General features: G+C 45.5%; 1 protein-coding gene across 1 annotated transcript; it reads right to left on the reverse strand.

Annotated features, from left to right (window-relative positions):
- Positions 1 to 2,495: 2,495 nt before the first annotated feature.
- SIRT4 (sirtuin 4) lies at positions 2,496 to 5,604 on the reverse strand. The gene is made up of 3 exons (XM_056859823.1): positions 5,093 to 5,604; positions 3,025 to 3,319; positions 2,496 to 2,677 (listed from the first exon to the last, which is right to left on the reverse strand). Exons 1-3 carry the CDS (start codon positions 5,602 to 5,604, stop codon positions 2,525 to 2,527), a joined length of 960 nt encoding a protein of 319 aa, XP_056715801.1. The 3' UTR covers positions 2,496 to 2,524.
- Between the last annotated feature and the right edge of the window lie 7,703 nt (positions 5,605 to 13,307).

Consider the following 13,307-nt stretch of genomic DNA (forward strand, 5'->3'; position numbering starts at 1 on the left):
AGGTATATGATCCTGGGAGATCAGCTTTGGATCACCTGTAAGTATGAATCTCAAGAATCAGGACAAGTGCGTTCAAAGTGTCAGTAATCAATGTGTTCTGCAATTCACATTAATTCTCGCAGCTAGCTACATTCTTCATTGACGCACGAGCCGAGTGATCCACCGCTAAGACCGAACTACATGAAGCAGCGTGCATTAAGAACAGTTGCTGTGGTCACTTTCTTGTACCTCACAATTAACTGGCAATGTTAGAGTAAAGCTAAAGGATTCTTTATTGACGCCTGAATTATAGTGTAGCAGCTGTCATTGAATAGCCTTTCAGCACGTAGAACCAGTGGGGGGGTCACAGAAAAATCATCAGTTATCTGAAATACAGAGCAGGGAGGAAGACAGGGGTGTGGTTGGCATCTCCTGCCATCCCAAAATGGACTGTGCAAACAAGAGACAGAACTGGTAGCAGAACAGATCGCTACATTTTCAGGACTGCCCCAAAGGCTAGTCACTCACTGCTGCTGCTTGCTTCCCTAGTTAACGGTTTTTAAAACGTCAGCGCAGCTTTTCTCTGAACATGGCATCTAAGGCAGGTTAGGAGTCATCAATAAAAACAATAAAACATACACAGAAAGTTGTGAAATCTACTATCAGCTATGGCATGCTCTGAGGCAGCTGCCCCATCACATGTATGATGCTCCCAGTCTTTGATTGCAGGACAGGGTAGAAGACACTGCAATATTATTGATGGACTGCTGGCCAATTTCTGGCGGGCCACCTGCTAAGCTTCTTGTGCCAATTGCTGGCCATTCGTCTGATCCAGCAAGGCATCATGGAAGCAAGCATGCAATTCAGGATCACTGAACATGGGTGAATTTTTCCTCTCTGGACACTGTCAAACTTCGTAAATATAATAAACACCAAGTGGCTCATGAGAGTTCTAGTGAAAACAGGAAATAGACAGTGCCATACAAGCCAGCCCACCCCTACCTTATTCCATGCCATCCCAAGACTTTTATGATCATTGCCCAAGTGCTAGAAGTCTGACTTTTTCCTTCTAGCTCTGGCATTGCTTTTGATATGTATCATGCTTTGTGGCCATCTTTTTTTTTTTTTTGCATTTTACTGCTTTTGTTACAATTGTATACCATTCTGTAAATCATATTATAGGAAGGCAGCATTAAAACCCACCAAATTAATAATAAATATCCAAGACAGTGAAAGGAGCATATTTCATTTTATTAATCGCATTTCTATCTAGACCATCTTTAAGAACTCAGAGTGGCTCATACAGATATAAGCACATCAAAATAACAATGCATAATTTGGAACAACTGTATGGTAGGTATTACACAGACCCCAGATGCAATTCAGTCCTTCTCCAAAAGCGATCCTTGAATATTCCTTCCATTTCTGTTTTTGGGCTTTCTGATGGTAACAGCTTCTGCATCACTGTCGAGTGGCTGTCAATTCAGTACAGCTTTTTGTAAATAAAAGCCAAGGCTAGGCAGATTCTGCACTAAAAAAAGAAGCACCCAAATAATCCCATTTCTGCAACAGGAAATCCTGAGCTCTGCAGCTCTTAGAAATTCGTGAGAACTAATTACTTTGCATAGTTCTTTCTCCAATTTTTACTCTCTTGCCTAATTAATTCTTCTTGTGTTTGTCCTGAGGAAGGGATAAAGAACAATAAGGAACCCCAAAGCCTCCCCTCCCCCTGCTTCTGACCCCAAACATACATGTTCATCAGCTACTCTGCCTTATGAGATGCTGCCCACATACTTCCAAACTCTATCCAGCCACTAGGGTTAGGAACTTCTCTCTCTCTCTCTCTCTGTCTGTCTTTAAGGAAAGCCAAAGTGACCAGGAGAGGAATTCTGTTGCTTTCTGTGAAACTGCAACATAGGCACAACCCTTATGTTAGTTAATACAGGTAGGAAAGACAGTCTTGAAGTCATGCAGTGCAGTGTTGACTCTTAAATCCTACGGGCATACAGTACAGCAGTCCCCACCCCATAATGTTATGTCGCAATGACCCTCATCTCTTTCACAGGTTGGTTCCCAGGTGAACCAAGTCTTATTTGAATCCCACAATCTCCATTCCCAGCCCACTCCCTTCTATGCACTCCAAAGCACCACAGCCTTATGTGAATACCTTTGACTTTCTGCTACCTCTTGGCAAGTACCAAGCACAAAATCTCATAAACTTCAAAATGCTATTATGATGATAAGATGTCAAATACTAAATATAACTGCTCGTCAACAATGAAGCATCAAAAGATAGCAACCTCAGACATCAAATATTTGGTGAATACTCAAAAAATATCTGGAGAAGCATTTGAAGGAGATTTTTGGGGAGAAAATTATTCTCAGCTTTGCTAGCAGGCTACTCTCAAGCATCTTTCCTCCAGCACCTACATAGGTTCTTGGGTAACCAATTTTTCAGTAGGTACATTTAATTTATCCAGTGTGCTAAAATGTGGTACACACGCGCTTACCTTGAAATCTTTGCTGCTCTGGATGTGGATTTGAGTCACTGTAAGACAATCAAGGGCAGCAGCTCTCCACAACGAGAATTCAGCTTCAGAAACACAAGGTGATCTGACCTTGTGGGGCCAATGTTAACTATTGCGATCGGTAGCTTCCTGCCATGGGCCGCAAGGGCAAATTTGTAAGCTGAGTACACCTGCTGGGATACAAACTGACAATCCATTTACGGCCCAAGGAGAGAAGTCTAATGTTATGCAGTAGTCTAACAGTTCAGTACAAGAACCCAAATTTTCCAGTTAAGAAACCAAGCCCCAAATAGGTGGCTCTTTCAGCTCCAGCATCTTATCTGTAACAACATGTGCCTTCTTCCCAGGATTGTTGTGTGGTCTGAACACATGAAAAAAAAACCCTACTTAAACTAACTTTAGCAAGGATCCAAAGAACTGCATGACCAGTTCTCCATGTCACGATTAACTTGTGTTTCTTGAGTAACAAATTCTCCCCTGCCCTACTGCAATGTGCTAGCAATCCACAACATCATACCTGCAATGAAGATCCTGCCACAAGGACAGAGTCTGATTCTGCAAGTCGCTGGTACACAAAGTCCACTTTCTCCCTGCTGACTGTATCCCCGAAGAATGTCACATCTGGCTTGAGGTGGCCGCCACACTTATTGCAGGAGGGGACATGGAAATTCTGCACCTGCTTGTCTGTCAAGAAGACATCCCCATCAGGAGCTACCCCATGTGCTTCAGCTCTCCACGTGGGGTTCAAGATTTCAAAGCGCTCCTGGAGCTCAGCTCGGGGCGTCTGGTCTCCACAGCTGAGGCATAACACCCTGCATGACAAAGACTTTAAAAATGTCTCCTCTCCACTGTGTTTAGATGTGCCAGAACAATCTAGAAAAGCGGAACCCTTCGGAGCAAGACCTCCCTAAAGCTTCTTCTTCACCAGGGAACAGACCCTGGTGACTACCTGCTTTCCACACCTCCCCACTCAGCTGCATGAAAAAAATTATTTAAAAAACACACTATTAGGCTTTTCACCATGAGATTGATACCAGCTTTGCCGGCTAGTACAGAGCTGGATAAAAGGAGGCAAGTGTGTGATCTAAAAGTTAACGAGACTTCATTTGACTGAGCAGCAAATATTGGCACAAGAAGAAATTTATGACCACCAAAAGCTACGGCTACTGAATGTTCCCCAGCAACCCAGACCTTTATTCCATACTTTTATTGAAACCCAGTAGCAGTATATGTGTGTATGCAAGATTCTCATCATTGCTTAAACCTCACTTCTGAATACATTCAGGATTAAACTGTTTAAAACGTTAGATCATTTGCTGTGGTTAATTACTACATCTGATTAGCACAATAACAATACTCTCATCAGTGAACGCAGATCAACCAGCTGCCCACATTCACACACCCCATATTCCTATCCCATCTTTTTCATGCAAAGCGATTTGTGCCTTTGACACATGTATCTAGCAGATGGGCCTTTTTAAGTTCATATGACAATCACTCACAGTGGACAATATGATTTTTTTTTTAGATCAGTGGTTCTCAACTGGGGGTACATGTACCACGGGTGGGACACAGAAACAGTCTACTAGAAAAGATGCAAGGTTTTTATAACACTTACTAAGAATTCTTTACCCCTCGGTCCCCATGTCCACCTGCCAGTGTGACATAGTGTCTCTGGCTGACCTTAGCTGCCATGGACTATCCATCTGTGATGTTTTGGCGTTCTCAAAGTAACATTGGGCACTTGGTGTTTCTCCTAATACCCCACTTCCCCTGCCCACAAGGTATTATCCATTGTGCTTCTGCAATGTTTTAAGTCTTTAAAGGTCCCCTGTGCAAGCACCGGGTCATTCCTGACCCGTGGGGTGACGTCACATCCCAACGTTTACTAGGCAGACTCTGTTTATGGGGTGGTTTGCCAGTGCCTTCCCCAGTCATCTCCCCTTTACCCCCAGCAAGCTGGGTCCTCATTTTACCGACCTCGGAAGGATGGAAGGGTAAGTCAACCTTGAGCCGGCTATCTGAAACCGACTTCTGTCGGGATCGAACTCAGGTCGTGAGCAGCAGTACTGCAGCTTACCACTCTGCACTACGGGGCTTTTCCTTAAAGCTTACTATAAGTCCTTAAAAGTCCTTAAAGCTTACTATAAATGATAACTATAATAACAGGATGCCTGTCATGTCCTCAGAAAAAGTGAGCTTTTTGTTTCTCTCATGGTGGGACCCAGGTTCTTGGCAGAGTGATTGGCAGGACACAATATATGAAAGGTTGGGAACCACTCTTCTAGATATTTACCTGTTCCTGTGCAATCATCAAATGTCTAAAATGCAAGGGGTAGCACAGACAGGAGAACCCACAGTTTATTTATTTTCATTTATATTTATCCTACCCTTCTTTCAAAGCACAACAACCCTGTTAGGTAGGTTAGGCTGAGACAGTGTGCCTGACCCAAAAGTCACCAAGTGAGCTTCATAGTACAGATCTGAACTCTGTTGCCCCTGCTCACAGTCTGGCACCCTAACCACTGTGACATACAGTTTGCTAACCACCTCCCTTGGAGCAAGACTACGCATATCCGACAAACCTATGCGTGCTGCCATGTAGCTCTGTCAGCCGCTGACTTCCGGCCTTCACATGAAGGGCATCCACGTTCTGAGTCACTAACCAGTGCAGCTTCCCTAGTGTCTCCCACTTCTTCAGGGCCAGGTGTGCCACGTTGGGCTGATAAGAAGAAAACTGTGGCCAGCCCACAAAGTTCCTGGCCCAGTACCTCTGGCGGGCCCGGGAGCTTCGCAGAAACTCAGCATGCTGGATGGGCCGCCTATCTGTCCGGGCGTAAAGGCCCACCCCTTCCGAGCGATAGTCTGGGATTCCAGACTCAGTGGAAATTCCAGCTCCGGTGATCACAAACAACCTCTGGGAGGAAGAAACGAAGTCTTGCAGCTTCTTCACTTCCAGTGGTTCTGGGGGAGGACTGGCTGGAACGAAGGCAAGAGTCTGGGCAGGCTTGGCGGTTGAGCAACAATAGCGAGGTTGAAAGCGAAGGAGGAATCTGCATCCGACAGCGTTCAGGGTGTTGGCCACACCCACGCTCATCTAGGTTATGACAAGAGATGATGGGTAACATCTGATGCTCAAAGCAGGCCTGTTTCAGAATCTCCTTGAGAGGAGTTTTTCCACATCCTATTCCAAAGCCCCAGGACAGGTCTTGAGAATTCAGACACCTGGCATGGAAATCTACCATTAGGGAACGCTTCTGTGGGTTCAGTGGGACAGTACAGACTCCCAGCATAATATTTACCAGTGGTTCAAAAGGACCACCAAAAAGTATGTGCCTTAAAACTGACCCCTCTACCTGTTCTGTAACTATCACTGCAATCCTAAAGAGAGTTACTCCAGCATGAGCCAATGGGCTTAGACTGGAGTAACTCTCTTTAGGATTGCACTGTAGATGTATTTTAATAGGTAATCTAAAAGCTAAAAAAGCATATATTTTTAAATTCCAAAAAGGAAAGGGAACTAGATTCTGTGAAGATAAGCGGGAACAGTGTTTAATTAAAATTAAAGAGAGAGGTGACTGGAGGGTTGGCAGGTCCCTCTTCGCCACTGGTGGGAGGTTTTTGGGGTGGAGCCTGGGGAGGGTGGGGATTGGGGAGGGACTTCAATGCCATAGAGTCCAATTGCCAAAGTGGCCATTTTCTGCAGGTGAGCTGATCTCTATCGGCTGGCGATCAGTTGTAATAGCAGGAGATCTCCAGCTAGCAACCCTAGGTGCCAGGGCTCAAGCTTGTGTGGGAAGCTAACCATCTACCCTAAAAAGCCTCATTCTAAACTTGTAGTTGTTCAACAGCGAGGGAAGCGCAGGGTTGTGCACGAACAGAGTTGCATCTATAACATACTCCTCTCGTTTTATAACAGAAGCATAGTCAGAGGTAATCAGGCATAAAGTTAGAAGGGCTACAAGACCAAGAACAGGAGATTCCTCGATGCTGTGCCTGTGGGGGGATACAAGAGCCCCTCCAGAAAAACAGCATTAGCAAAATTCTCTCTGAATTGATTATGGGAAACGATCCTATGTATTCTTGCACAAACGTTAACCCCACGAGCATAGGGGCCCTATGCTAATCTGTATGTTAAGTGACTTGCCATAAATTGTTGTTTAGTTGCTGCTGTACAGCATGTTTTTAATGTTTTAGCACCAGTTTTGTTGAAGTGCCAATAAAATAAATATATGTTTAATATTATCGACCATTTACTTTTTATTCCTGTGAGTGGTTGTCGTAGGGGCTCCAGCACACTGGTTTGCCCAGGGGCCCATAATGCTGTTAAGGCAGCCCTGTGTTAAGGTGCAGTGAAAGTGGATTGAAAGTGCATGATTTGGGCTGTGTAAATAGCACCCTACTCTCTAGATCAGTGGTTCCCAAACCTTTTGGGCCACGGCCCCCTTGGTGCCACAAACTCAACCCCAGCGCCCCCTATCCTATCCTATAAAAAGCACTATTCAAAATAAGGATTTGCATGGCTCACTAAAGAAGATAACAACAATAAAATTTCAAACCAGTAACAATTAATTGCACATCTATTCAAAATCAAATTAAAACTTTTTAGCTGAAATTTATTCAACAAAACTGATGAACTTGATCCAGTGGTCCCAGCTCTCTGGAAAAAAATTCTGAGAGTTTCCACCAAATTTGCCAGCATGGTGCCATAGCTTGATCTATTGTAAATTAGTGAACAACACAGTTGAAGGGGCCCACCTCTAGTTCCCCCCTGCTGCCCTCTTGCCTCTTAGTGCTCCCCTAGGTAATCTCACTGCCCCCAAGGGGGTAATACTGCCCGCTTTGGGAACCACTGCTGTAGATGCACATTTCCCCCATCTGAATTCTCTGAAAACTCTGCATGGGGGCTTATTGTTGAGTTTTGAGAATTGGGATGGGGGAAATGTGCAAACACCATGTATGCCTGGGAGGTTTTGCCTTGGAGTTGCCGCTCTTTAGATGCACGTTTCCCCCATCCAAATTCTCCAAACTCTGCATGGGGGCTTATGGTTGAGTTTTGAGAACTGGGATGGGGAAAATGTGCACCCAAACACCATGTATGCCTGGGAGGTTTTGCCTTGGATTTGCCGCTCTTCAGATGCCCATTTCCCCCATCTGTATGGTCAAAACTCTGCATGGGGGCTTATGGTTGAGTTTTGAGAATTGGGATGGGGAAAATGTGCACCCAAACACCATGTATGCCTGGGAGGTTTTGCCTTGGATTTGCCGCTCTTCAGATGCCCATTTCCCCCATCTGAGTTCTCAAAACTCTGCATGGGGGCTTATTTTTGAGTTCTGAGAACTTGGCTGGGGAGGGGGGAGAATGTGCATTTGGAGAGCTGCAAACCCAAGGCACCCCCCCCCCGGTGCGTTTTCGCCCTAGTGCGCTTGCACGCCCGCGATAAGGTCGCCCCACACTCACTTCGGTTTGCAAACCCCAGCGCACGATTGACCTCCGCGGTAAGCAGCAGCAGCAGCAGCAGCAAGAGAGCTGGGAAATGCAGTTCCCGTCGTGGGGAGGGGAAAGGGCTCTTGCAGGGAAAACTACCACTCCCAGGATCCATCGGCTAAAAAGCTGCCGGCAGCCTGGACTCAACTGTGCTGCAAGTCAGCCTTGGCATTTGTTCGAGCAGGGAGATGAACTCAGAGGCTGTCGTGTCTTTTCCGGCACTTTCCCGGAACGGCCGCTGCAAGGGACGATTATTTGTTCGCAATTGGGGGGAGAGACACCTGCCATTGCATATTACTTAGGGGTGAATCCCATTGAGCTCAGACCGATTTTCTTCCGAGCAAATGTACTTAGGACCGTGACGCACGCTGCCAAGTTTTCAACCGCCGTCCGCGCTTGTGCTGTTACTAGCAGATCTTTGCAGACCTTAGCAGGTCTATCGTGTTCCTCTCCATGCCTTGGGGTGTGTGTGGGAGAAATGACTGGTTGGTTTCTGCAGATCGAGTTGCGGTTAAAAAAGCAGGTTAGGCATTTCCTCCACTGATCAGTTAGCATCCCTATATAGAAATTCCTCTCTTCCCTCCAGGGAGGGATTAGAGTTGAATGGCAGAGTGCGTGGCTTGCATGCAGAAGATAGTCCAGGGTTCACATCCCTTGTAGCTTCAGATTTAAAATGAAACAATCCGTGATCTCCAGCAATTGGGCCTCTGGGACCCATATCCCACATAATGTGTGGTTGGGTCACTCAGTGGGTCATAGCCACAGGCTTGAGTCTCAGATAGGCTTGTGTGCCCCCTCCCAAGTTTGGGTTCACCCACCCACTCACAACAGCTTCTGCCCATCATTCCTGGATCATTCTCCTTTGCATTGGGGGCCATATTTTCCTGAGTACAAAATCTCTTAACCAGCTCTAGGCTCAAGGAGATCCAGGGTCTGTTTTGCACAGAAGAATGCAGGACATAAGTGCTTTTCAGACCCACTCTGGTAAGTGAATGTGGAAATGTACAGAGAGTTTGTATTATGCAGAGGTTGGGGGAGGGGCCATGGCTCAGTGGTACAGCATCTGCTTGGCATGCAGAAAGTCCCAGGTTCAATCCCTGCATCTCCAGTTAAAAGGACTAGGGAAGTAGGTGATGTGAAAGACCACTGCCTGAGACCCTGGACAGCCGCTGCCAGTCTTAGTAGACAATACTGACTTTGATGGACCAAGGGTCTGATTCAGTATAAGGCAGATTCATGTGTTCATGTAAATGTGATTTTAGCTTTGCTTGTTGATAACATGGCTTCCTGCAACAGGCAAGTCCATGTGACTGGGTCAAAGAGGGTAACTTCTTCATGAGAAAAAAAAATGGGAAGGGGATGTTCTCAGTGGTAGAGTGCATGTTTGAAATATGTATGGGATCATATCTTCAGTTTCCAGCACTTCCATGTTCTTATGCAGAAATCCTGGGTTCAATCCCTGGCATCTCCCATTAAAAGGCTCCCAGGTAGCAGGACTCCACCTGGGACCCTGGAGAGCGGCTGCTAATCAGAATAGGAAATCCTGTGCTAGCTCCATTCTGCTCCTCTGTTATCCTAGTGGATGTAGAATTGCTCCCCTGCAGCACTGAAGTGGTTAAGCAAGAGAAAGTTCACCGGTCCTGCATTATCTGCTGCCAATGGAGCAAAGGCCCTGCGTCTTGTGAGCCACCAGGGGGGTTTGAGGTTGTCCAGCTTTCTTCTTGCAGGTGCCTTGAAGTTTCTTGCCAAACCAAGGCAGAGCATGAAGTTTAGAGGCTGCAGATGAGCTGCCGATGGCTCGGTCAAGGAGAGTAGCTGGTCCCGGAAGGAAGCACTGAAGAATTCTTGCCAAGTTGGCACCCTGGACCATTTTATCAATACTGCATGCAATTGACCGGCCAAGCTGCCTTGCTGTGAGAACCCAGAAGAGTTTGTGCTAAACAGCCTCCAAATAAAATGCTTGCTTGTGCACACAATGCACGCTAGTCCTGGAAGGGCTCCTGTTTGCCTGAAAAGCCCCCTGCTGTCCTGCCTGTGGATGCCTCATTTGTATCTCAGCTCAGGTAAGAAATTCTTCCAGTTGCTGTATGAACAAGCAGATTGCTGGGGAAGCGAGGGAGTCAAGTTGTTTTTCCTTGTGTTTGGATGCTCCGAGGCAACATCTGTGGTTAGATTGTTTGTCTTTTTGACAATTCCAGCCTTTTTTTTTTTTACATAGCAAAGAATAGCCATTTGAGGAAACTGCAGTACCATCCTTGCATTCAAAAGATTTTCCCCCCACTGCATTATTTTGATGTGGGTTGTTTTTGAGAGTCTGCAGCTCCTGGAAGCTGCAGAGTGTTTTTCACTCCTGCTGGGCTAAAAATCTCAGGCTGTTCTGCTCTGTTGTTGCAACTAGGAACGGCAGTATGGAAAGGCCAGCATTTTAATTGGAGTTTTGTGCCTTGGCTCCTTTAACCTTTCTCATCAGATAATGAAGGCATCTGTCTTCTTGCTATTTAGCACTCACGTTGCAATCATTTCTTCGGATGGATTTTGATAGGCTGTTGTCTCTCTGAAAGGTTGCTGGAGTGTTGCGGAAGTAGCCGAAGCAAATTGAAAGTCAGTCAAAGAAAAAGGGATTAAAAAACTCAAGACGTCTGACCCTGCCAGGGAACTAAGATATCAAACTGTGACCCCTGGACTTTGTGCCTGTACACTAGTTTTTATTTTGTTTTGTGACTTTAAAGCTTTTTTGAAAAATATGTATCAGACCAAAATATATGGCCTGGTTTTTGAAAAAAAAAATTCTGAGCGCTCCCCTGTATCTTCAGCATTAAGGATGCTGAGGGATATGTTTGGCATCTGGGGGTCTAACTGGTTTTGGAGAGGGCTGACAGATTGTTTTCGTGTTCATTTCCCCCCTTGCTTTCTTCATTGGGTATATTTACATCATTGGGGCATAAATGTGATGTCTTAATTAGCAAAATAATTGCCGGTTAATCAGGAGTGGGAAAGTTCTTTTGTTGCATTAGGTATCATCTCAGGGCAGAATGAGTTAACTCTAGTTTTATACATGGAGCCTTTAAGGTAATTTACAATCTATAATACATTAGCCTCCCCCCAATCCACAAACTCTCCATGAATTCTAAAACTCAGCTAATTTGACAACCAAACACAGCAATCAGTAAGATCCAAAATCAGCAGAAGGACTGAAGAGAAACAGAAGTAGTCATGTACCACCCAGGTCAAAGGCATACTGAAATAACAGTGTCTTGACTTGAAAAGAGCAGATAGGGAGGGGGCCATTTTCCAGGGCAGGTAATTCCAAAAGTTGGGCATCACTACCAAAATGGTCTTGTGCAACATGCCAGACTGCCATATTTCAAGTGGCAGTGGAACACAGAACAAGTTTTCATTGACCATACCCATATAGTCCTGGCATGATTGGATGGGAAGTCTATGAGACATGAGTTGAGTCCCAATCATCACTATGGGTTTTGGGCAGCAAGTCCCTTAGCTTCAGTTCCAGATCTCAGAAGATGGAGTTCTGTACTGTAATGTGTGTTGAGTGTTTGTTTGTGTATGTGTGAAGCTACTGGCATTGACTGTCGCAGCAGCCTGGCTGTCACAGAGGGCTCCAGGACTGGTTTTCTGGTTTTTGTCTACCTTTTAACTTAGATTGATCTGTCGAGGAAACCCTGAGTGCTGCAGAGATCTCAGGGGGTATTCCGTATCACATATTTCACGTGTTGTGCTGGTTACTGGTCTGCTGAGACTCATTTGTACAAATGTAGAGTGGCCACAGTTTAGAAGGGCAGGTCTCTAGCAACGCACCAGTTCTTTTTCAGGGTAGCCTGTCTGCTATTACCAGTCTTCTCATCGATGAATCCCTGATAAGCTTCAGAGAAATGTCAGATTTTCCTGGAACAAACAGTTCCACTGCTGTGCCTAATGTCTGCACTTCGAGAGTCACCATTTTTTGGGGTGGGGGGGGGAAAGGAAGTGTAGTTAAAAGGCTTAGCCATCCGCTGAAGTAGGCTGCACTGGAACCCTGCCTGCAATTCATACTGCTGTTTATAGCTAGCTTATAGCTAGTATGGAATGCCTAGTGGTACCTCAGGAGAGGTGCTCACCATGGCTTTCAATAGTCCACAGCATTAATTTAGCTGCATGTGATGTTTCATGGCTAGCAGCGCTGTACATGTCTACCTTGTGCTCTCTGCGGAAGGCACAGGTAGGTAGCTGTTGAGTGGAGAAGGATGGTTAATGCCAGTACGTAGGTATCACAAATTGCAGGAGTGGTGGTGTATGGGAGGCTTTTGCTGCAGTTGGATCTGAGGAATGGCATCCTCCTTCCTTACCTGGATGGGGTGTGTTGTCACTTGCATCCAAGCTGGAGGAGTGGAACAGAGTTACCTACTGGGTGTTTTGTGTCTGGAGTTCTGCTGTGGGTATAAGATGCTGTACCCATGATTGTTATCAGGCTTGGGTGTTTGTGCAAGGGCCCCCCTGTCTTCAGGGTACCTGTCATCAAAGCAGATTCTCTTCTACGTTGGTACAGCATACAGCCAGAGCAATGTAGCCCTTGGTGCCGGTGGCTAAAGGATCCTCTCAGGCCCCTCCTTTTACCATGGGGATGTGACATTTATTGAGCTGGCCAAGGTCCCAAGCTGCTAGACCCTAATGAGGAGTTCACCTCTCCAGCTTTATTCCACCCCCGCCCGCCAACAGAAATAGGATTCCTCTTACCACTGTCACCACTAGAATAAGAATTAAAGATATTCCTGTCTAGTTTACTGGACACCGATTCTTCTTCAAATTAAGAGTCTAAGGCTTTTTCTGACCATCTCCGTCAAATTATCCTGGACAAAGGTGAAGCTTTGGGAATCTCACTTGAGAGACATTTGGGCCGGGGCAAGAGTCTCTCTGCTTCCTCTTAGTGTGGTAGGCAGAAGGCAAGCTCGGCTTTTAAAGTGAGTGCAGATAGGCCACCATAACACCAGTTTCATAGAAAAGTGTCACTTTAATTGTATTTGCCGTCATTGATTACAAAAAGGAAAAACATATAAGTGAGTAAAAAATTGTCCGACAACCATCGAGCAAAGGGAAAATAAAATGAGCAGTAAGTGCAATCCTCTTTCCCTTGGTTTTAAACTTACTCCTCCGTGTATTTGAAGGCAGACAGAATAATTTTAAAATTATCAGATTTTTGTTTTCAGCTTTTCTTCCCAGCCATTCCTGTGTTTTTTTTTTTTAAATTCGATCCTTTTCATTGTTCATTAAACTTTCCCTCTCCAAGATATCTTCCTGCTCTTGGCAGTTTCTCCCTA

This window comes from Euleptes europaea, chromosome 13, assembly GCF_029931775.1.
Source record: "Euleptes europaea isolate rEulEur1 chromosome 13, rEulEur1.hap1, whole genome shotgun sequence".
Lineage (NCBI taxonomy): Eukaryota > Metazoa > Chordata > Lepidosauria > Squamata > Sphaerodactylidae > Euleptes > Euleptes europaea.

Excerpts from the sequence above, each read along its gene's own strand:
- SIRT4 (XM_056859823.1), bottom strand. The coding sequence starts at position 5,604 with ATGAGCGTGGGTGTGGCCAACACCCTGAACGCTGTCGGATGCAGATTC. Across the intron at positions 3,320-5,092 it reads CTACATGGCAGCACGCATAG|GGTGTTATGCCTCAGCTGTG; the intron begins GTTTGTCGGATA and ends TTTGTCATGCAG. Across the intron at positions 2,678-3,024 it reads TGGCAGGATCTTCATTGCAG|GTGTACTCAGCTTACAAATT; the intron begins GTATGATGTTGT and ends GTATCCCAGCAG.